At 63.4% G+C, this 20443-nt stretch overlaps 1 protein-coding gene and 1 long non-coding RNA gene across 2 annotated transcripts in view; one reads left to right on the top strand and one right to left on the bottom strand.

Annotated features, from left to right (window-relative positions):
- The window catches only part of RADIL (Rap associating with DIL domain), a 127330-nt gene extending 109059 nt beyond the window's left edge, over positions 1-18271 (top strand). Inside the window, 11 exon segments of the mRNA XM_023246444.2 lie at positions 4235-4395; positions 8683-8795; positions 9917-10154; positions 10700-10872; positions 14335-14485; positions 15400-15590; positions 15766-15972; positions 15974-16091; positions 17087-17226; positions 17566-17705; positions 17975-18271. Coding sequence (XP_023102212.2) covers positions 4235-4395; positions 8683-8795; positions 9917-10154; positions 10700-10872; positions 14335-14485; positions 15400-15590; positions 15766-15972; positions 15974-16091; positions 17087-17226; positions 17566-17705; positions 17975-18080 — 1738 coding nt within the window. The 3' untranslated portion in view covers positions 18081-18271.
- LOC109495094 lies at positions 11827-19240 on the bottom strand. Its single transcript, XR_002150298.3, has 6 exons — positions 18696-19240; positions 17915-18129; positions 17079-17456; positions 14647-16616; positions 13476-13772; positions 11827-13212 (listed from the first exon to the last, which is right to left on the bottom strand). It is a non-coding gene; the product is annotated as an uncharacterized LOC109495094 (long non-coding RNA).
- Between the last annotated feature and the right edge of the window lie 1203 nt (positions 19241-20443).

Genomic DNA, 20443 nt, shown 5'->3' with positions numbered 1-20443 from the left:
GGTTCTGTTTAAATTTCGAACGACTGTGGACTTTCACTACACGCTTTTGCTGCCCCCGTGATCACGCCTTTTTTTCTGGGAATGCACAAATGTGGGTGCTGCGTTACCAAGTTTTCTGGACCACGACTGAATCCCTGGGAGTAAACCCTTTGTGATGGCTGACTTTTTAGGAGGGCGAGGTTCAGTTGGTTGATGTTTTAATGAGGGTTTTCCCATCTGAATTCACAGGTCACGTTAATCTGTGATTTTTTATTCGTGGCCTTTGTCTGTAATAACAGGGTTCGCAGAGACTGAACCGGGCCACCCTGTGTGTTTTCAGTTCCCTGCATTGGTTTGTCTGAGGTGTGGACTCAGCTCTCACAGGTTTGCTCCAAGTACGAAGTACTTCCCTGTAAAAGTGTCTGGACGGCCTGGTTTTGCTGAACCCATTTCTTCGGTGATTATTGGCGTATCTAGTTTTCTGGTTCTGCTTACACTGATTTCGGTAATTTTTACTTTCGTTTTCAAAGTTATTGGAATAAAGTTGTTCGTTCTGTTCTCTTTGGAGTTTTCACGTCTCATGTATCTCCTTCCTCTTCCATCCCTTTGAATTATCTTCCCAGGGATTCGTCTGTTGTCGTGTGTTTAAAAGGGCCAATTTTGTCGTTTCTGCTTAGGTTTTCCTCGATTTCTATTCCGTGAAGGTCTTTATCGTTTCCTATTCTTGCATAATTTCTGTTTTAATTTTCTCTTTGATTCGTTAATTATTCAGAACAATATTTGAATTTCTTAAATTTGTATTAACAAAAACGCTTTCGATTTTGTTGCCAAGTAATAATTTCCCTTCGATATGCTTCCCATATGGATTAAAAAAAATTAGATCGCGGGCGCCTGGCTGGCTCCGTTAGGTGGAGCATGTGACTCTTGATCCCAAGGTTGTGAATTCAAGCCCCATGTTGGGCGTGGAGCCTACTTTAAAAAAAATTGTATCAGAGCAGTGATTGATTTGATCCGGTTTGGTTTACTTTTATTGTGGTAAGAACACTTGACATGAGCGTAGTACCCCTTAGCGTTTTGAGGTGTCGGTTAGCCATTTCTGGTTTCTCCGTCCCCGCCCCAGCCCCTGGCAGCCGCTATTCTGCCCTCTGGGTCCATGAGTTGGACTGTTGACAAATGTCATCTGAGCGACATCATGCAGTATTTTTCCTTTCGTGATTGGCTTATTTTGCTTAGCATAATGTCTTCAAGGTTCATCCGTGCTGTCGCGTTATTGCAGGATTTCCTTTATTTTTCAGTAATTTTTTTTTTAACGTTTATTTATTTTTGAGGCAGAGAGAGACAGAGCATGAACGGGGGAGGGGCAGAGAGAGGGAGACACAGAATCTGAAACAGGCTCCAGGCTCTGAGCTGTCAGCACAGAGCCTGACGCGGGGCTCAAACTCACATACCGTGAGATCACGACCTGAGCTGAAGTCGGCCGCCCAACAAACTGAGCCACCCAGGCGCCCCTCCTTTATTTTTTAAAAGCTGAATACCATTTCATTGTGTCCCGTACCAGATTTTCTTTGCCCCTCCCTCCCTCGGTGGACGTTTCGTGTGGCTCTGTGTCGTCCTTCTTGCGCCTGGTGCTGTGCTGAGCAGCGGGGTGCAAATACCTCTTGGAGATGCTGATTTTAGTTCTTGCGGGGAAGGAGGCAGGAGCGGAACTGCCGGGTCCTCAGGCCGATTTTGAGGAGCCTCCACACTGTTCTCCACAGCGGCCGCGCCGTTCCTGGTCTGCACTCCCGCCGACAACGCAGGAGGGTTCCACCTTCTCCACACCCTCACTGACGCTTGTTACCTCTTGTCCTTCTCACGATGGCCATTCCAACGGGGGTGAGGTGACAGCTCATCGTGGTTTTGGTTTGCGTTCACCGGGTGGTGAGCGACGGTGAGCGCCTTTTCACGAGCCTGTCGGCCACCTGGATGTCTTTTTTGGAGACCTGTCTGTTCGAGTCTTAAACCTTTTCTTGAATCGGGTCGTGAGTTTTTTTACTTTCGAGTTCCAGGGTTTCCTTACGTGTTTTGGAAATTAACCACTTAGCAGATGGATGGTTTACAAATCTCTCTCCCACGCTGTAGGTTGCTTTTTCACCCTGTTGGAGGTTTTCTCTGCTGTGCTGAAGCTTTTCAGTTGGACGTAGGCCCACTTGTCTATTTTTGCTTTCGGTGCCTGTGTCTTTGGAGTCCTATCCGTGAAATCGCTCCCACTCGGTGCTCACCTGAAGGGATAGGCCGGACCCGTTGCCCGGTGTTTGTGCCCCAAGCGTGTGGCCTGCGGCTGGCAGGTGCCGTGCCTTCGGGGCCACCTCGCCGGGGTTCGACACCGAAACTCCAGCTGCCAATACCTGGTGGTTTATTTTTCGGTAGAGCCCGTCCGTCCTTTAGAGTTCTGAGAAGGTGACATCGAGAGGGGCAGTGAACGTGGAAAACAAAATGGAATCAGGCTCTGAAGCCCCAGCTTAATCCTTTTCTAACAACCCCAAACTCTTTGCGCTACGCGCCTGCCTGCGTATGCAAATGGGCGCGGAGCACAAATGTGGAGGAAGAGCATGGGGAGCACGGGGAGCACGAGCGTGCGGAGCACAGACGCGGAGGAACAGCGCGAGGAGCTGTGCAGGAGCCACGGCAGCCACAGCCCCGAGCAGTGAAAACGAGGAGACGGAAGAGAGGTCGCACCGTCGGGGGCACAAGCGGAGTTGTGTCGGAACAACAAAACCAAAACCGCAGGCACGAGAGGAAGCGCGACAGGGAGCCCGAGGCCCCGCCGCCTGGACCCGTGGTGGCTGCCCCAGGGGACGACGCAGCCTCGTCAGCCCGCCACCCGTAGGGCCCCGTGGCTTTGCCCGTGAGCCTCGTTGGCCGGACCCCGGACGCCACCCTCATGAACGCGCGCAGCTGCTCCGGCCCTGCCCCTGGGACTGCGGGTCAGCTTGCCCCGTGTCACCCCTACCCAAGCCCGAGTCACAGCTGGGCGGGGCGATTTGCCGGCGAACGGATCTCTGCTCACCCGTCAGAACAGTCCAGCGGGTGTGGTGGCGGCACCAGCGCGATATCCTGGCTGCGGGCGCCTCGGGGGTGTCCTCACAGGCCGTCACAGGACAACCCGCGGAACCTCTTCCGCACAGCGGGTGGGGCGACACGAGGGACTGTGCCCAGGAGGATGGCCGTCGACCTCTGAAACGGGAAATTTCCCGAGCTCGGCACAGCCTCGCCCCGTCCACCCCTCAGAGTCCTCAACCGGTGGTTGAGTGGGGCCGGTGCTGGGGAGCTTCCTGTCCCAGCCGGTGCCCCCAGACACAAGGCCCTGCATCCTAGGGGCCGCGGTGGATCTGCGCTTGGCGGGAGCCCACCGGACCCCGGGGGCGAGTGGCCCGGAGGAGCCTCTGGGTGCCGGCCTGGGAGAGGAGCGCCTCTGGGGCCACCTCCGCCCCAGGCTGGCCGTCCCCAGGCTCGTAAGGGGAGCAGAGGGACGAGGAGCTTCTCGCCCCGTGCCTGGCGCCTGGCGGCTTCTGTTGGGACCGCCGCAGGGACACGTGCTTGGCCCTGGCGGAAGAGGCCGTGCGACGAGCGTGTGGCGGCTCCGGGAGCCGCGGCCATCGTGGAGTCCTTTTTCTAACAATTCCCTCTCAATCTTCAAATGACACGCTCTGATGGCTGCTTTTGGATGCACAGACTTCAGGCATCGTCGGGCTTTTAACAAGGTAGTTCCCAGCTAGTCTCGCCCGTGCGCCTCCCGGAATAGAGGCGTTACCGTTCGTTCAGTTCGTCACGTGAACTTAACACGCGAAAAGTCCCGTCTCTCGTACACGAACGACACACTCGTGCTGCTCATCCTGACAGCCGTGTGCCCCATCTCTCCGAGCACATGCGCTTGCACGCGCCCCCCCCCCTCCCCCCACCACTGAGCTCCTTCATTATCTCCTCTGGAAACCAAAGATGTGAAAACAGTTTTGTTGACGAGAGTCACTGGCACCGGCCGTGGGTGCTGGTGTCCTTCCTGCGAGGTCGGAGGTTTGTAGACGGGCCTCTGGCTGTCACGGGTCGAACTGCTTCTATTTGTACCTCATTTCCCAGCGTGACGCCGGGAGGCCGACGGGTCACGGCTGGTTGGGGTGGCGTCCCGCTGAGCAGAACACCCTTCCGTGCAGAGTGTAGCGCGTTCGGCCTCCCTGGGTGGCGGCCACGAGTAACCGTTCGTCTTGTGTCTTGGCAGCCAGGAGCCCATCTCTCTGGCCGGCTTTACCATGGCTGGCCTGGTTCCAGACCTGCAGCACATCCTCTTCTGGATGTCTAACTCGGTCGAGCTTCTGTACTTCATCCAGCAGAAGTGCCCGCTCTACATGCAGACCTGGGAGGAGGAGCTGGATGTCACAGGTACCGCCGGGGAGCGGGGCGCGCGCCCCGTCGCCTTGCCGTCCGGCCGCTAGAGCAGAGGTGGCCTCGTGTCAGGGCTCCCCAGGCGAGGGGGTGACGCTGGCGGTCGGGCCAACCCGGCTCTTCGCGTCGTCCCTTCACGCACGGCGTGCTGCCTGGGGGGCGGTGGACACAGGCCTCCCGTGTGCCCCTGCGGGAAGAGGACGGTGCGTCGGCCCTGGGCCGTCCCTTACGGGTGCACCCGTTTCAGAGAGCAGACACACTGCCGTTGGGGGCCGCGACTGTGACCGTGACTTGCTGGCTTTGGGGCCTCACCTGCCCGGGGAGCCCGCGTTAGGTTGTGTGAGCCACAGCCTGAGGTGCTGAAAACAGAGACCGAAGGGGGCAGTCCTGGCGGGCTTCACAAAGAAGGTGGCATGGGCCGGGCCCCGAGGCCGGGTGGGATTTCAGCGGCTGTGTGTCTGCACAGCGGGTGGTGGAACGAGTCGCAGGGCCGTCCCAGGGGCTGGACCACAGCCTCAAGTGCGGGAGCCTGGTTTCGCCCCACACTCGCTCGCTCGCTCCTGTGTGGCAGAAACAGAGCCGCTCCCTTCCCCGTATCCCTGTCGTGGGGCTTCGGCAGCAGAAGCTGCAGGGGATCCCGGGTAGGCGTGGTTGGCAGCCGGCCTCTGGAGGCTGCACCCAGAGCTGGGAAGGAAGCCAGGCAGGCAGGCGGGCCGGGGCCTGGCCAAGGCTCCCCCGTGGGGTCGGTCTGCCAGGCCCTGCACGGTGTCCGTGTGCTCGGCTGTGTCTCCAAGGAGGTGGCCGCGGGTTCCCGGTGAGAGGGCCCCGAACCCCGCTCAGGTGGCACGGGTTCCTGCCGTGCCCCTGCCAGGAGGGGCTCCTGGAGGTGACGGTGAGAGGCCGCGGTCTGTGTGGCACGGGCTGTCCTACCCCGTGCCAGGCTGGTGTCTGGCCTCGCGAGCCAGGTGAGGAGGCCGGGCTGGCAGGTGGGGGCCGAGGGGAGGCCGAGCCAGCGGGCGTGTCTACGTGTCTTCTTGTTAGATGTGGTTTCTTAGTGTTTTCTGGTCCCCCGCTTCACAGTGTAGGGGACACCGGGAACGTTCTTGGGCTTCCGTGGGTATGCGGAGGGAAGCACCGGATCCTTCTGCGTCCCAGTGGGCATTCGGGCCCGCTGGCCTGTGGCCTGCAACCCTCGTTGCCCTTGGGCGGACGTTGCGCCAGATGCGCACCTTGACCTCCCAGGGTGGGCTGCTCTCTGTGCCCAAACCTGTGGCAGCTGCTGACCCGGCTTTTCCCCCGAGCGTCAGGTGAACAGCCGCCTCTGTGTGTCCCCAAGGCCAGGGCAGTCGCTCTGCTCCGGCGGCCCGGGCCGTCCCGAGCTCAGTGCTCCCGGGACCCAGGCCCCTCTCTCTCCAGAGCCTGCTTGTCGTCCTTGGGGGCCCCAGCTTTTCCGAGCAGAGGGGCCTCTCTTCTGGACATGGCCCCGGCCAGTGAGCACCCGGGCCTCCGGCTCGTCTGTAAGCGCCTGTGGTCCTTCTGTACCGGAGGTTAGGCGGTCGGGGTGCAGCCGGGGCGCCCTTCCTGCTCTGGCTCCAGCCGCCCCCTCCACGGCTCTCTGGCACAGCGTTCGTGGGCGGGTCCCGCTCACGCCCCTTCTCATCTGGCCTAATCTCAGACGCTGTGGTCTTTGGGCCCCACCGGGCCTGCCTCCCCAGGCCAGGGACCCCGCATCGGGCTGATTTTCATGAAAAAAGCTATTTGGGGTTGATGGGGGCTCTGCTTCCTCAGCTGCCGCCTCTGCTCTCAGAGGAAGTTATTTTTGGTCCCGGGCCTGGGTGTCCTGTAGCCCAGTCGATGCTGGGAGAGCAAGGACAGGACAGGGATGGCCGGGGTCCCGCCTCCACCCGCCCCTGGGACCGCTCGGGGCCGGGGGAGCCACGGCAGGATCTGAACGTCCCATAAACAGCGTCCTGTGTGGTGCAGGCGCTGGAGAGCGCTGAGGAAAAAATAACATCACCAGAGGGCAAAGGCAAGGTTAGAGCCGCGTCTCGGCCTCCTGACCTGCAGCGGGAAATTTCTGTGGGAAGAATTCTGAAAACAGATGTCACGTCCTGAACGCTGGAAAATCGCCTTTTCGTTCCGCAAACAGTCTTTGTTGTCTGAAGCTCTTACCCAGGACGCCTCGCTCACGCAGGCACACAGAAGGTGGGCCCCTCGGGAGGGGATGTTTTGAGAGTCCTTGGCGAGCCCTTGCGGCTCTGCCTCAGCACCTACAGATTTGGGGGCGTCGAGGCGTGGGCCCCGTCCCCTAAAAGGCTGAGGGGGGCCTCTGCTTAGCCTGTAGTGTTTCTGCTGGCTTTCCAGTGATGTGGGAGGGACGGTGGCGTCATCTGTGTCTCCCTGTGGCCGCCGAGTCCTGGCTTCCTCTTCCCGTCATCCCTCCTCCTGCCAGAGCCCCCACACCCACACGGGAACAGGCCGGGACAGGATCGTAGCCTGCAGGGTGGCGCCCAGGCCCAGCTATGGTGGAAGGGTCTGGAACTGGTTTCTTGGCCTCGTTCCTACTGGCTTTGAGTGGCTGTGAGTGGCGGATGGTCTGCGGGTCTCGGGGGCAGCAGTGGGCAGCCTTGCGTGTTCCTCTCGGCCTGGGAGGCTGCAGTGGGTCGGGGAGCACCCGGGGACCCTCGCGGTGTCTGGGTTGCCTCTCCTCTGAAGGCCAGTGAGGCCGCAGGAGCATCCAGATCCCGTGGGGGTGGGTCTCACGAGACCCCACAGGCTGGGCTCTAGGGAAGACCCCCGGCAGGCGAGGCAGGCGTCTGGCTTCCCAATCCAGACGGGTTCCTGGGGCGTGAGCCCTTGGGATGTGTTCTGTGGGTCCAGGGGCGGGAGAGCCCCGAGTCCTAGGAGAAGTGTCTCGAACAGTGGTGCATCCAGGTGTTTTAGGGATGGGGTCTCTGACGGACTTGTACGCCGTTTCCATTCTGTTTGTGCAGCTGTGGGCGGCCTGGGCCCCCGTGCTCCCGGGAGGGCCGCTTCAGTGCTCGGAGCGATTCTGGGCCCCATCGGGCCCAGCACCTCCCTCCCTGCTCTGAGAAGAGGTTCCTTTAATGGAAAGGCTGTAGCAGGGGCACCTGGGTGGTTCTGTCGGCTGAACATCTGACTCTCGATTTGGGCTCAGGTCACGGTCTCACGGTTTGTGGGTTTGAGCCCGGGGTTGGGCTCTGCCCTGACAGTGTAGAGCGTACTTGGGATTCTCTCTCTCCTCCCATCTCTCACTGCTTCTCCCCTGCTCATGCCCTTTCTCAAAATACATAATAAACGTTAAAAAAAGAAGAGGCTGTAGCAGAATGAACAGTGGCCGAGAGCCGCGGGTCTGCACTGGACATACCAGTCCAAGCTGCCCGGCTGCAGCTCCTGTAAAGAAGTGAGGATCTGAGGGCGGCGGAGGCAGAGGCGGGGCCTCCAGGCCCCGGGCAGTGCTGCTCGGCGCTGGTGGGACATGGGGTGCCTCCTGCATTTGGAGGCCCTTCGGGACGGTTCTGCCCTGTTGGGGTTCTCTGGCGTTGGCGTCCCTGTGGCCGATCTGGCGTCTTGACTTCACGGGAACCTCCAGAAGCAAGGAATCACCTGGCACCCGCGGAGCCCCTCCTGCCACGCTGGGCGGGCCCCCTGCCGGCCCCCGGGGCTCAGCTCCAGCTACGGTCTGGGGAGGCCCACCCGCTGGGGCCGCCTGGAGCCGGGCTGCCTCCCTCCGTGGGGCTGTCCAGCAGCCGGGCCTCGGCTGCGTCTTCTCTGTGGTCTCTCCGGGATGCTGGGGCGGGGGGGGGGGGGGGGGGGGGGGGAGAATGGGGCTCGTAGGCCATTTGGATTTCTTTCTTCTTGGAAAAACGTCACAATTCCGTGGAGTGCTGGTCTCCTTAGGAGCTTTGGCCAGGTGTTCCTTTGACCTGTGGCCGGAGTGGGAAGTGACCGCAGGCCCTTGGGTCAGAATCCGTATTGCTGGGGCCGCTGGTTCTACCAGGAAACGTGTCTGGGATCTCTCCGTCAATGGGCTTCAGAATCCCTTCGCGTGACGCTGCAGCACCGATGGGCTCGGAGTCACGGTGCCCGGACCCCTCGGCCACCTGGGCCGGCGTCTCATCCCTGGGCGCCCCGGGGAGGGGTGGCAGTCGGGCCGGGGGTCAGCCGGCGGCGCGAGGCGGCCTCCCAGACCCGAGATGGGACGGGGGCGAGTGCGGTCCGGAGGTAAGCACGCGGTGACCGTGCCCCGCTGTCTCCTCGCAGGCTCCAGGGAGTCCCTGCTCTCCTGCACGCTGACGGCCAGCGAGGAGGCCATGGCGGTGCTGGAGGAGGTCATCCTGTACGCCTTCCAGCAGTGCGTGTACTACGTCTCGAAGGTATGGCGTGGCCAGGGTGTGCGCCTCACACTCCCCTGGGCGGGGAGGGCTGGGGCCCTGGGAAGGACGGAGGTGCTTTTGCCACCGTCACCCGAGGGTTTCGAGCTCCGACTGCCACCTCGGCACACCTGAGCCCAGCTTCCGGGTCCTCTCCCTCCTGGCCCGCGTCCCTCTCATCCTGGGAGCCGGTGGCTGCGCAAGCGCCAACAACGTCAGGGAGCAGGAGGGGCGGCTGCTCGGGGACGCGGACGTTGGTGCTCATTGTGGCGACCAGAGGTGGTGTTAGTCTCCGGGTCCGGAGGAGTCACTTACCCTGTCCCAGCACACAGAGCAGGGTGCAGGGGGGAGTGGAGAGAGCAGCAGCCCCTGGGGCAGGTGGCCCCAGCTGGGGGATCCAAGGGGACTTGCCGAGACCGAGCTTTGACTTGGATTCTGTGGGGGACGTGTCCGCGGAAAGCGAGAGGGGCCCGTTGGACAGGGCACTCTGGGGACAGTTCCCCGTTTGTTCTGCGTGGAGACCCGACACCCGAGTCCGCCAGCTCCATGGTCAGTTGGCGGCGGCTTGGGACCCTGTGTGAAGGGTGTGAGCTCGTGTCCTGGCCCAACAGGAACGAGCCCCTGCCCATGTACTCACATCTGCCCCAGGGGTCTGAGCAGGGCTGCGTCCCGCCCTTAACCGGTCTGTCATCCCAGGATCCCCTTGAGGGGTGGTGGCTGCGAGGACCCCCCCTCCCCCCGGAGGGGATGCCTTCGCTCGTGTCTGGGGAGCAGCTGTTGATGTTGCCCCGCCCCACCACCCCCCCCCCGGCCCTCGATGAGTGTGGGCGCCCGCAGTGCTGCCCCCCAGGCCTTCAACCAGGACCCTGGCCGTAGCCCCCAGGCTGTTGCCCCTGGCTCAGCTCCCCGGGAGGGGGTGCTCCTGGTGCGGGGGGTGGGGCGGTGGTCCTGGGCCAGCCAGCAGACCCCCCGGCCCGTTCTGTCTGACGGATCAGGACCCGTGGGCTGTGCCAGCAGTCCTGTCAGGCTCCCTGCACCTGTGAGTGTCACCTGCCCCTGGTGCCCAGAGCTGGAACCGTGTGCCCGGGGGCCAGACGTGCTTGGTGTTTCCCTCTTGCCCCCAGTCGCTGTACGTCTGCCTCCCGGCCCTGCTGGAGTGCCCCCCTTTCCAGACGGAGTGCCGGGAGAGCTGGTGCTCGGCGTCCCCGCTGCCGGAGGAGACGCGCCGGGTGGTGTCCGTCTACCAGGCCACCCTGGATCTCCTGCGACAGTTCCAGGTGCACCCCGAGATCGCCTCCCAGGTGCTGGCCTACCTCTTCTTCTTCTCCGGCACGCTGCTCTTCAACCAGCTCCTGGACAAGGGTGAGGCTGGGGGGTGGGGGCCCGCACAGGCCTTGCCTGGTCCTTTCTACCCCCGAGCCCCGTGGCTGGGAGCGGAGGGAGGGGCTCAGAGAAGCGACGTGGTCCGTGACCCTGCCTGCTGCCCCCCAGACTCTCCTCGCTTCTGGTGCCAGCTCCTTCCGGCCGGGGGCCCTGCCCGGACTCGGGGAGATGAGAGTGGTGTGAACTTGTGGCCCTCGTGTGTCGCCCGTGTGGCTTTCTCGGGCTGGTCGGGGTCCACAGGCGGGCTCTAGGCCTGACCGGGCCTCGCCGTAGGGGTGCACTCCTCTCTGCTTTCGGGACTCAGTGGCTGTCACAACCCCTCTCTGTTCCCCCCCCCCCCTTCACCACCCCGCCCCCTCCCAGGCCCACCCCGCCCTACCCAAAGAGGGGCCCAGAAGCGGGCCAGTTGCCTTGGAAACCAACAGCAGGTGCCGAGGCCCGTTGTCAGAGGCTCGCAGGTGGAGAGGACAGGCCCTCCCTGGGAGAAGGTGGCCAGCACGGCGTCACCTTCCCGCCCCCTGCAGGCCCCTCTCTGAGTTGCTTCCACTGGCCCAGAGGTGTCCAGGCCTGTGCCCGCTTGCAGCAGCTCCTGGAGTGGATGAGGAGCACCGGCTGTGGGGAGGCCGGGGAACACTTCTTCCGGAAGCTTTCCTGCACGCTCAACCTGCTGGCCACTCCCCGAGCCCAGCTCATCCAGGTAGGAGGAGCGCACGAGGTGTCACTTCTGGGGTCGCCAGCTCACAGACCAGGCGTGGGCCATGGATGTGGCTTCGGGGCTTCTGAGACCCTGCAGTGTTGCTTCCGTTCCGCTTCTGGTCCCACCTGCAGGCAGGATGAGGCCCCCGGAGGTCTGTGTCCCCAGTCCCCGACCCCACACGGCACGGGGGATCTGCACGGACCCCGAGATGGGGAGATCACCCTGTCCGGTGGGCCCGGGCTAACCACGCCAGTGCTTAAAAGGGCAGACAGATGGGTCAGATTGAGCACAGGAGGTGGGCCCCGACCACCTGGCTGCCTCTGAAGATGGACCGTGGGGCATCGTGGCCTCCGCAAGCTGGGAACAGCCCTCAGCTGCGGGCCAGTGCCGAAAGGGGAACTTCCGTCGAATGGTCACAAGGAACTGAATTCGCACGACCCACACCAGCCTTGCTGAGTCCCAGGTGTGGGCCCGACACCGGCTCGGGGTCTGAGCCCTCCAGAACCGCAGAGGATGCGCGCACAGTCATTTGTGGGAAGAATGACAGGAAGCGAGTACGGCACGGTGCCCTCCCTCGGGAGCTACCGGACGGTTGTCACCGATGCTCCATGAAACCAGTGTGTCCTTCCCTGCCTGCAGGACGCCGCGTGTGCCGAGGGGTGATGTGAGTCTGGGGGGACGGTGGACCTTCCCGTCTGCTGTAAAACCGGAGCGCCTCCCTTCCACTCAAGGACGCAGCACAGAAATCTGGGTGTCGTCACTGTCGCTCTTAGTAATGGTGGCCGCGGCTGCCTTGCCGAGCACTTCCGAGGTGTGACCCGCGTAGCGCGTCGTCTCATTTCAACCTCCCGTGACCGCTGCTTCCTGCTGGCTAAGCCCCGGTCCCACGGCCGGTGATGGTTCGGCAGAGACAGAACCTGCCACGTGCTGGATGCCACGGCTTGTTCCAGTGTCTTTTGAGTTACTTGATTTTGTTCTTTTAATTCTAAAAGTGCAGCAGGAACTCACTAGAGACAATGCAGAAAACGGGGACCTCTGCATACAGATTGCAACCTGAACCTGTGCTTTTGGCCTCCTCCCCAAATACCACCCCACAAAAGCAAAGCGTAAGCCCACAGGGACCGAGCAGGCCCGGGGAGGAGAAACACCGCGGGGGCCGGTAAGCGGAGGCCGGGGGGTGACTGCCCACGGAAGACGCGGAGCCTCGAGAACAGGGCCGGCGGCGACTGAAGGTCCGTGGAGCGTGCGGCTCTTGATCCTGGGGTTGTGAGTTCGAGCCTTCGGCCCGCGTATAGTAAATACTTGAAATCTTGAAAAAATCGAGAAAATTCCTTGCAGCGCAATTCCACACAGCAGCGTGAAGGCCCAGGCCAACGTTAAATACGAGGCTGAGCCACAGTCGGGCCCAGAGGGGCACAGGTGGTGATTCCCGGGGTCTGGAACGCAAGAGCGGGCCGAGCGGGGCCGCGGCGGGGGACAGGCCTGCCCGGCAGGGGCCTCCTCGCGCGGCCACACGCTCCCCGCTCTTGCCCTGCGCTGGGAACACAGGCTGTCGTGCTTCACGTCTGTGCGGTTTCTGTGTGCGCTTCGGATCTCAGCGGCCCCTTCCCGCACGGCCGGGCCGGCCCTCCCCCTGCGCTGGCCGAACACCTGTGCTTACTGCTGGAACATTTAAGACAGGGTGTCATCCTGACACCAGAAGTGTCATCCTGAAAAGGAGGGCTTCTGAGGGAGGACAGAGAGCCTGCTGCGTGCGGGAGGCCCCGTGCTCTTTGTCAGAGGGGGCTGACCGGACAACGCTGGCGTCAGTGACACCCAGGCAGAGGCCGGAGGACGTGGCCCTCTGTCCCACCACGAGCCAGCCTGGCAGACTGAGCACCCGCTCGCTTCCCGCACGAGAGCCGGATGTTGGAGGACGCAGATCCTGGGGGGACAGACTTCCCTGTAAAGGGCCAGGGGGTAGATAATGTAGCCTTTGTGGGGCACGTACAGTTGCCGTCCAGAATTATTCTTCGTTGTGTTAAGCCCTTTAAAAAATGTGAACACCACTCTGAGCGTGCAAAACTTTTCCGGGAGAAAAAACTTAAAAATGTATATTCTCCTAAAAATAAGAGAACCAAAAGGATTTTTGGAAATTCGAACCCTGAGAGTAAAGAGAAAGGGTCCAGTGGCAAGACTGGAAGACCGTCCGGGAAACTCCCAGACAGCAGACAGATGGTATGAAGGACAGGGGAGGGTGCTGGGTCCCTGCCGGTGGCTTCTGGGCCTGATGGCTGGCTCCCTCCTGACACCAGCCCCAGACAAGGAACAGCCCTGGGAAGGAAGTCTGGATTCTAGGACCTGGGAGAACCAGAAGGAACGGAGCCGGTGTGGGGGGATGGGGCTCCCAGCCGTGGCCCTACGTTCCCCCCCCCCCCAAAGTAGCCTTAGGAAACGGTTGTTCCTCTGCCGGAGGCGCTTGCCCCCCACGGCCCAGGCCTCGTGACCTTGGCAGTAAAGTGAAGCTAGAGGGAAGCCGAGGAGAGGAGGCCAGACGGGAGGGGAAAGAGCGGGGACCTGGCAGCCAGGGAGTCCGAGATGGCCGCGCCCACCCCCAGACCCACCTGCCCCGAGGTGCTGGCAAGCGTGGCCGATGGCTGAGCAGTTCCGTGGCTGCACTTGCACAGAGAAGCCCAGGGCTGCCGTGTGGAGACCGTGGGCCAGAGGAGCCCGTGAAATTCCCACAAGAATAAAGAGTGGATGCGTCCCGAAGACTAGCCCTCAGCGTGGTTTCCGACTTTCAAGAGCAACGCCAGAAGCCGGGGATACCCGCCGTGGAGGGCGACGGCGTGGGCCGGCCCGCCGACTGCGGGGTCCGCAGTGGTCCTCGGGAAACCTTGGTCAGGAAGCTGCTGGAGCGTCTGTGTCACAGAAATGGGGATTAGCTCAGAGAATTGGAGAGAAGTTTCCAGAAGACAAGGGAGGAGGGGCATCCCTGGCCAATGGAGAGCAGGGTCACGGGTAACCGTGCCCATTTTCTTTTGTGGAGCACGAGTCCACCCTTCTCCTCCCCTCCTCCCTTGTGGGCTGCTCGTCCCCCTCCAGGAGGCCTCCCCGTCCTGGAAGGCTTTGCCTTCCCGTGCGTCTTCGGCTCTAGGGGTCGGATCTCTTCATACTGTGAGGCCGGAATCCCCAAATCCCCGGGCTCTTTTCCTGGCGTCTCAGCCCCACACGGTGCCGTGGGGGGAGGCACGCTCAGGGGACCCAGCCCTCGGGGTGGTGCCTGCTGGCCGCTCCCCAGAACGGCCGTCCCACCTGGCACTCCCCCGGCCACCCACCCCTGGCCCTTCAGGGGCCACGGCCCGGGGTGTGCCCGTTGGGAGCTTGGACCCTGTACCCTGGCCCCCAGGAAGAAGATCCTCCCTGGGCGGGGGGGGGGTGCCGCGTGGGGCCTCTGACCACACGCTCCTTCTTGTCCCCCAGATGAGCTGGGCCAGCCTGAGGGCTGCGTTCCCCGCCCTGAGCCCAGCGCAGCTGCACCGGCTGCTGACACAATACCAGCTGGCCTCCGCCATGGGCCCCATGAGCGCCTGGGAGCCCGATGCCCGGGACAGCCCCGAGGCCTTCAAGTCAGGTGAGCCTGATCAGAGGCGGGAGCAGGGGAGAGCCTCCTGGGGGGACTTCCAGAAGAGCTTACAGAGCCTGTCTCCTCCACCCTGGTGGCTATCACAGCTGGAGGTCAGGGAGCCCACAGCCCGGTTCCGACTTTGGGGTCAGGTCCAAGGTCCTACCTACCCAACGTGGGGACTGATGGCAGGGCCTTGCTTGGCACACACAGCCCACCAGGAGGAGAACAGGGTCTCGGCGTGGAGTGCCAAGATGGTGGGCAGGCCCCGCACCCATGTCTGTTCACACGCAGCGTACGTGTACGTGCACGTAATGTTACTCACGAACAGATGCACGTCTCGTCGTTAGCATGATGCACGTAATGACAATTAACAGAAGATAGAAGATACGGCTAGAAACAGGGCCTCGGGCTCGGTTCTCCCGTGCCCCGTCGCCCAGGGCATGGCCGGTGGAAGGGACCACTTGGAGCAGGACTCTGGGCCCCGCTGGCCCCTAGCGCCCCTCCTCACTACCCCTGGGGGCCTGTCCCCGGGTGGGCTCTCTGCTCAGAGCTGGTGCAGGTGTTGGCCTTCCCGCCGTCTGAGCATGCCCATGTTCTGGGACTCAGGGTCCTGGGGACCGTGCGGGATGCAGTCACCACGGGCCTTGGGAGCACCAGAAGGACAGGGGGGGGGGTACAGAGGCAGGGGGAGTTGGGGGCGGGGCAGTGGGGGTGAGGCAGCTCGGGCCTCTTCCTGGGTAATCACTGGGACGCAGAAGGGCCCAGAGTGTGGTTGGGGCGGGTTGCCTTCTCCCGAGTCCCACGCTCGCGTGTCCCCGGTACCTGCAGTGTCAGGAGGGGGGGTGGCTGGTGGGCCCGGGGAGGGGCCGGGCGTTTCTTCTTGGCCAGCGCGGTCACACCGTCCTCCCCGCCGTCGGCAGAGGACGTCCTGGAGTCCTACGAGAACCCCCCGCCCATCGTTTTGCCGAGCGAGGGCTTCCAGGTGAATCTGGAAGCGGACTGCCCGGACGCCGGCGTCTACCAGCAGCTTCTGTACCTGCGCCACTTCCTGTGGAGCCTGCGGAGCAAACCCAGCCCTGGTGCCGGGCCTTCCCAGCCGGGGTGCCTTGAGGTACCCGGGCTGCTCTGGCTTTGACAACGGGGCTGGTGAGGGCAGCCAACACGGGGCCTGGCTGCTGCCTCTGCGGCGCCTGGGGGTCCCCAGAGGCGGGGGTGGCCCCTGGGGTCTCCTACTGTGGCGGGCTGCTGGGAATCTGAGGCCTTCGTCCCTGTACCCCCACCCCCAGGGCCCACAGCACACCCCCGAAGGGCCCCCGGGGGGCCACAGCTGCCCGCTGGTTTCCAGGGGAGCTCGTGAAGCCGGCCAGGTGCGCCCTCCTCCTCCTGCGGGGGCTCCCCGCGCACAGGGCCCTCCAGGAAGGCAGAGCCGCGGGGGCCCCCAGGCTGGCGTCCTGCACGTGGACTCCTCGTGCCTGCTCACGCCTCCCGGCACCCCCGCTCGGCCTCGAGCCCGCTGTCCCCGACTGGCCAGAGCCCGGCGGCACCTGTGGGAAAGCGCTCCCGGAAGGGAGGCCGAGCGGGCAGAGTGGCCCCCGAGGTGCAGCTGGGGAAGGTAAGACCTGTCCCCAGGCTCGAAACAGCCCCCAGTCCCCCCTCCTCCGCCCCCCCCAGCACCTGGGCGGGGCCCCTTTGGGTCACTGCAACCGTGTGGCCCTAGGGGCACGTTGGGCCTGGGCTTCTGGTACCTGTCCACGAACACCCGTAGCCCGTGCTGGGCAGGCTCCAGGGGCCACGTGAGGCGGGCGCAGGGTGGTTCAGGGCCCCGTCGAAGGGCACAGGGTGCACGCACAGCCGTCTGTGGGACGAAGTCCCTCCCCCCAGGGTGGAGGAAGGGACGGCTCAGGTGGTGTGCACCAGGTAGGAGGCTGGGGGGAGGGCCGGGGGGGCCATGAAGTGCAGGGCAGAGCAGCCCCCGGCAGTGCCGCCCCCGGCAGTGCCGCCCCCGGCAGTGCCCCTGCAGACTCTGGGTGTGCCCCAAGGCCAGGGGTCACCTGGGCAGATCCGGGCCTGAGGCAGGGCACCTGCTTGCTGGTGAGGGGACTGCAGCCACATGCTCTGCCTGAAGGCCTGATCTGACCTGTGGGGAGAGAAGGCACAGGACCCTGGGTGGGGGGACGCAGAGCTGAAGAGTCCCAGCTCCGACGGGGGCGGGGGGAACAGAGGCGGAGTCACCGTTTAATGGGTAGAGGGAGGGGAAGCCGTGGGGGGACCTGGAGCAGAGCCCACCGTTCAGCCTCTAGAAACAGCCAGGCTCTGGGAGGGGCTGCCGTCCCAGGGCCGTCACGTCAGGAGGTTGGAGGACGCACACCCTTTACAGGCACGTGGGGGTGTGGCCCACAGGCGGGGCCGGGATCCATCCCCCCCCCCGGGGGTTGGAGGGGACTTGCCCCCCTTGTGCCCAGATGGGCATCTTGTCGGAGCCGCGGGAGCATTTCCCTGTGGAGGAACAGCGGAACCCGCTGGGTGGGGACAGGGCGGGACAGTACAGTGGGGACGGCACGAGCCACCCTCCCCTTCCACCCGTGGCGTCTCTTCTCACCTGCCCAGGAGACGGCGTGGCTCCGGCAGATGAGCCCCCGCCAGCCCTCTCCAGCCGCAGCTCCAGCGCCGAGGACTTCTGCTACGTGTTCGTGGTAGAGCTGGAGCGGGGTCCCTCTGGCCTGGGGATGGGCCTGATCGACGGGATGGTGAGCGGCCCCCTGGGCTCCTCCTGCTCAGGACCGCCCCACGCAGGCCCACGGCTTGCACGGTCACTGGGAGACCACGGGTGGGCGGGACAGGGCAGGGCAGGGCCGGCCACGAGCTCGGGACCGGGCTCAGTGGGGCAGCTCGGTGGCCCTTGAGAGAAGGGCCCGTGCGGCAGCCGGTTCCCTGGCCGGCCATGTACCCTCTGTCTTCAGACGTCAGGGTACCGGGCCTGTGGGGGGGGGGGGGGGAATGCTGTCCGTACGGACACGCCGGAGGCCACGAGAACGACCCCCCACCCCCGGGGCCCGCCCAGCCCTGAGCTGCTACTTGGCCCGCAGCACACGCCGCTGGGCGCCCCCGGGCTCTACATCCAGACGCTGCTCCCGGGCAGCCCCGCGGCAGCCGACGGCCGGCTGGCCCTGGGCGACCGCATCCTCGAGGTGAACGGCAGCAGCCTGATGGGCGTCGGCTACCTGAGGTACGCCTGCCCTCGGGCCCGGACCGGACCGCCCAGCCGTTAGGGGAGCCCGGGCCCCTTAGCCCCGGCCCCCATCTTAGACGAGAGAGCGCGCGGGCTCGGCCCCCAGCCCACTCTTCGGCCTCTGACAACACGGCAGCCCCAGCGGGGCCCCTCGGGGCCGCGGGGGGGGGGGTCCCCAACCCAGGCGCCCCGGGAGCCCCACGCACCCCGCGGCTAGACCCGTGGCGAGTCGGCCACACCACGCGTCTCCCCTGGCCGGCTTTCAGGGCTGTGGACCTGATCCGACACGGAGGAAAGAAGATGCGCTTTCTGGTTGCCAAATCTGACGTGGAGACGGCCAAGAAGATCCGCTTCCGCACCCCACCTCCCTAGGGCGGGCTGGAGGGACAGCTGTGGCGGCCGTGCCGTGTGGTCGCGTCCCCTGCCGTGGATAATGTACATCTTAGTGTATATTTTATTTATATGACAGACGATACGAAGTTGTGACGTTTGTTACAGAGCTTTTATGTTTGAAAATTTTAACGGAAACGTATAGATTCAATAAACTATCTTTCGTACTCTGAGAGGCTGGTGCTGGGTGCAGCCGGGGGGGGGTGCCGTGCCGTGGTCCCCAGGGCCTTCCCCCTCCCCGCCAGCTTGGGAGAGACCCTGGGAGGACACGGGATCCCGGTTTTAAGGGAGTCTATCTGCCCCCGACCCTGCCCAGAAACGAGCAGAGGGGAGGGGCAGTGGGCACGCCGGGGCGGGGCCCTCCTCGTAATCACAGGCCCGGCACCCGTCCAGGAAATGGTCTAGAACCTCCCTGAGAAGGTTACAGTGAGGGGCTTTACCCACCCTGAGTACCCGGATCTCCTCCCCGCAACTCACGACCCCTCCCAGTTTCTCCTCGGATTGTGGAAGCTGAGGCTCGACCCTCGTACCAAGCTCTTAATCTGCCGTGGGGCTGGTGTCCACTTGGTCACCGTCCCTTCCCGACAGGAAACTCACCTCCTTGGCTACCAGGCGGCCGAGCGCGTGCGGGGGTGAGGCCGGGTTCGCGTCGCGGTAACAGCGCGGCTCCGACACGTCCACGCCGGGCGTCTTTAGCAGGGTCCTGCGGCCAATGTACCCATGGCTCCCGTGTCGTCCTCACCAGTCAAGGCTGGGCTCTGGGTCCGGGTCCTCATCTTTGACAGGAACAGACACCTGAGGGAGAAGGGGTTCCCGGTGGGTCAGTGGCAGACCCGCCCCTCACGTGGAAAGGGGTCTCCTGGAAGGTGCACGGCCACCCGAGTGGTGTCCTAGGTCTGGCGCGGCTCCCTGCTGCCCTCTGGTGGGTGCAGAAGACAGGCGCGCTTGCGTCTGCCCCGGGCCCTTTCAGTGAGGCTTCGAGATTCCGCCTGGTTGGAAGCACCACCCTCTCCTGAGTGCCCCAGACGCCGGGTAAGACGTACTTGCACGAGTTTCATCTTAGGGGCACCCGGGTGGCTCCATCGCTTTCGTGTCCAACTCGTTTTCGGCTCAGGTGGTGATCCCAGGGTCAGGGGATCAGGCCCCACATTGGACTCTGTGCTACACATGGAGCCTGCCTAAAATTCTGCCTTTCTACCCCGCTTGCGTGCTCTCTCTCTAGACAAAAAACACTTGAAACGTATGATTGAACCCAAGAGATCAATTCTGAGAGCCCCGAATTGCAACAAGGGCACCAGTTCAGAGAGGCCAGCGGCAGCCTACGACCGGCAGGATTACAGGTCTCGGTTCCTCACTGCTCTGTGCAGAGGAGGTGACGGAACGTGGAGCCACGTGGCTGTGGGTCCACATACCTCAAGGCCCCCAGGGGCCGGTGCCCGGGGAGAGGTGACGAAAGCAGAGCTCACGGCAGGCTGAGCTCCCCGGGCCCCTTACACACAATAGCTCACAAACTGCTCCCAGCCACACCGCGGTGGGACGATCAACACGTTTTCCAGACGAAGAAACGTGTGCAGGAAGACCGATTTTCTCTGTCTCTAGCCGTTACCCCAATAACGCTCTGGGGGAACAAATGACAGAGCTCCGTGTCTCCAAACAACGGCACCGACTCTCAGCTCAGCCGGAGGTACTTCCCCACTCCAGGTGGGGTCCAGGTCTGCCCCATGCTTCTCCCGCCCTTAGACCGACAGACCAGCCAGGAACGTTCTCCTTGCAAAGCAAAAGCCAAGAGGCCGAGCCCAGCTCCCAAGCACATTTCAACCCCCATCACTCCTGCCCACAGTCTGCCAAAGCAGGTGGGACCGCCAAGCCCACAATCAGCGGGCCACCCGCGGCCCACCCCCCACTCCCAATCAGGCCACAGCAAGGGTGTGGCCACCGAGTCAGCGTGCCCCTCCAGAGCCAGCCGGGATAGGTACTCGGGTAGTTTGTCTCCAGACGCTTAGGCACCGCAACAGTTCACCCGGCCGAGAACACGCGAAAGCAATGTCTGGGTTGCCTGAGCTCTGTGTGCAGCAGGGAACCCATCTCCTCCAAGTCTGCACTCACCAACTAGTTAGTACGCAGGTTTGGGACCCACACTGTGTGCGGACGAGCTGCGCGCTGACGATGGCACCGCAGGCACCTTGCAAAAATAATACTTTTCTCTAAAACATATATTCTCAACCCTGGCCTTCTGGCCTGGAGCTCAAGGCCCACGTGGGGTCGGCGCGGGACGGGGAGAGGTCCGCGGACCCCGGCCTGGAGCTCGCGGCTCACGCAGGGTCGGTGAGGGGTGCGGGGAGCAG

This window comes from Felis catus, chromosome E3 (genome assembly GCF_018350175.1).
Source record: "Felis catus isolate Fca126 chromosome E3, F.catus_Fca126_mat1.0, whole genome shotgun sequence".
NCBI classification, from domain to species: domain Eukaryota; kingdom Metazoa; phylum Chordata; class Mammalia; order Carnivora; family Felidae; genus Felis; species Felis catus.
This window is presented reverse-complemented; position numbering and strand designations above follow the sequence as displayed.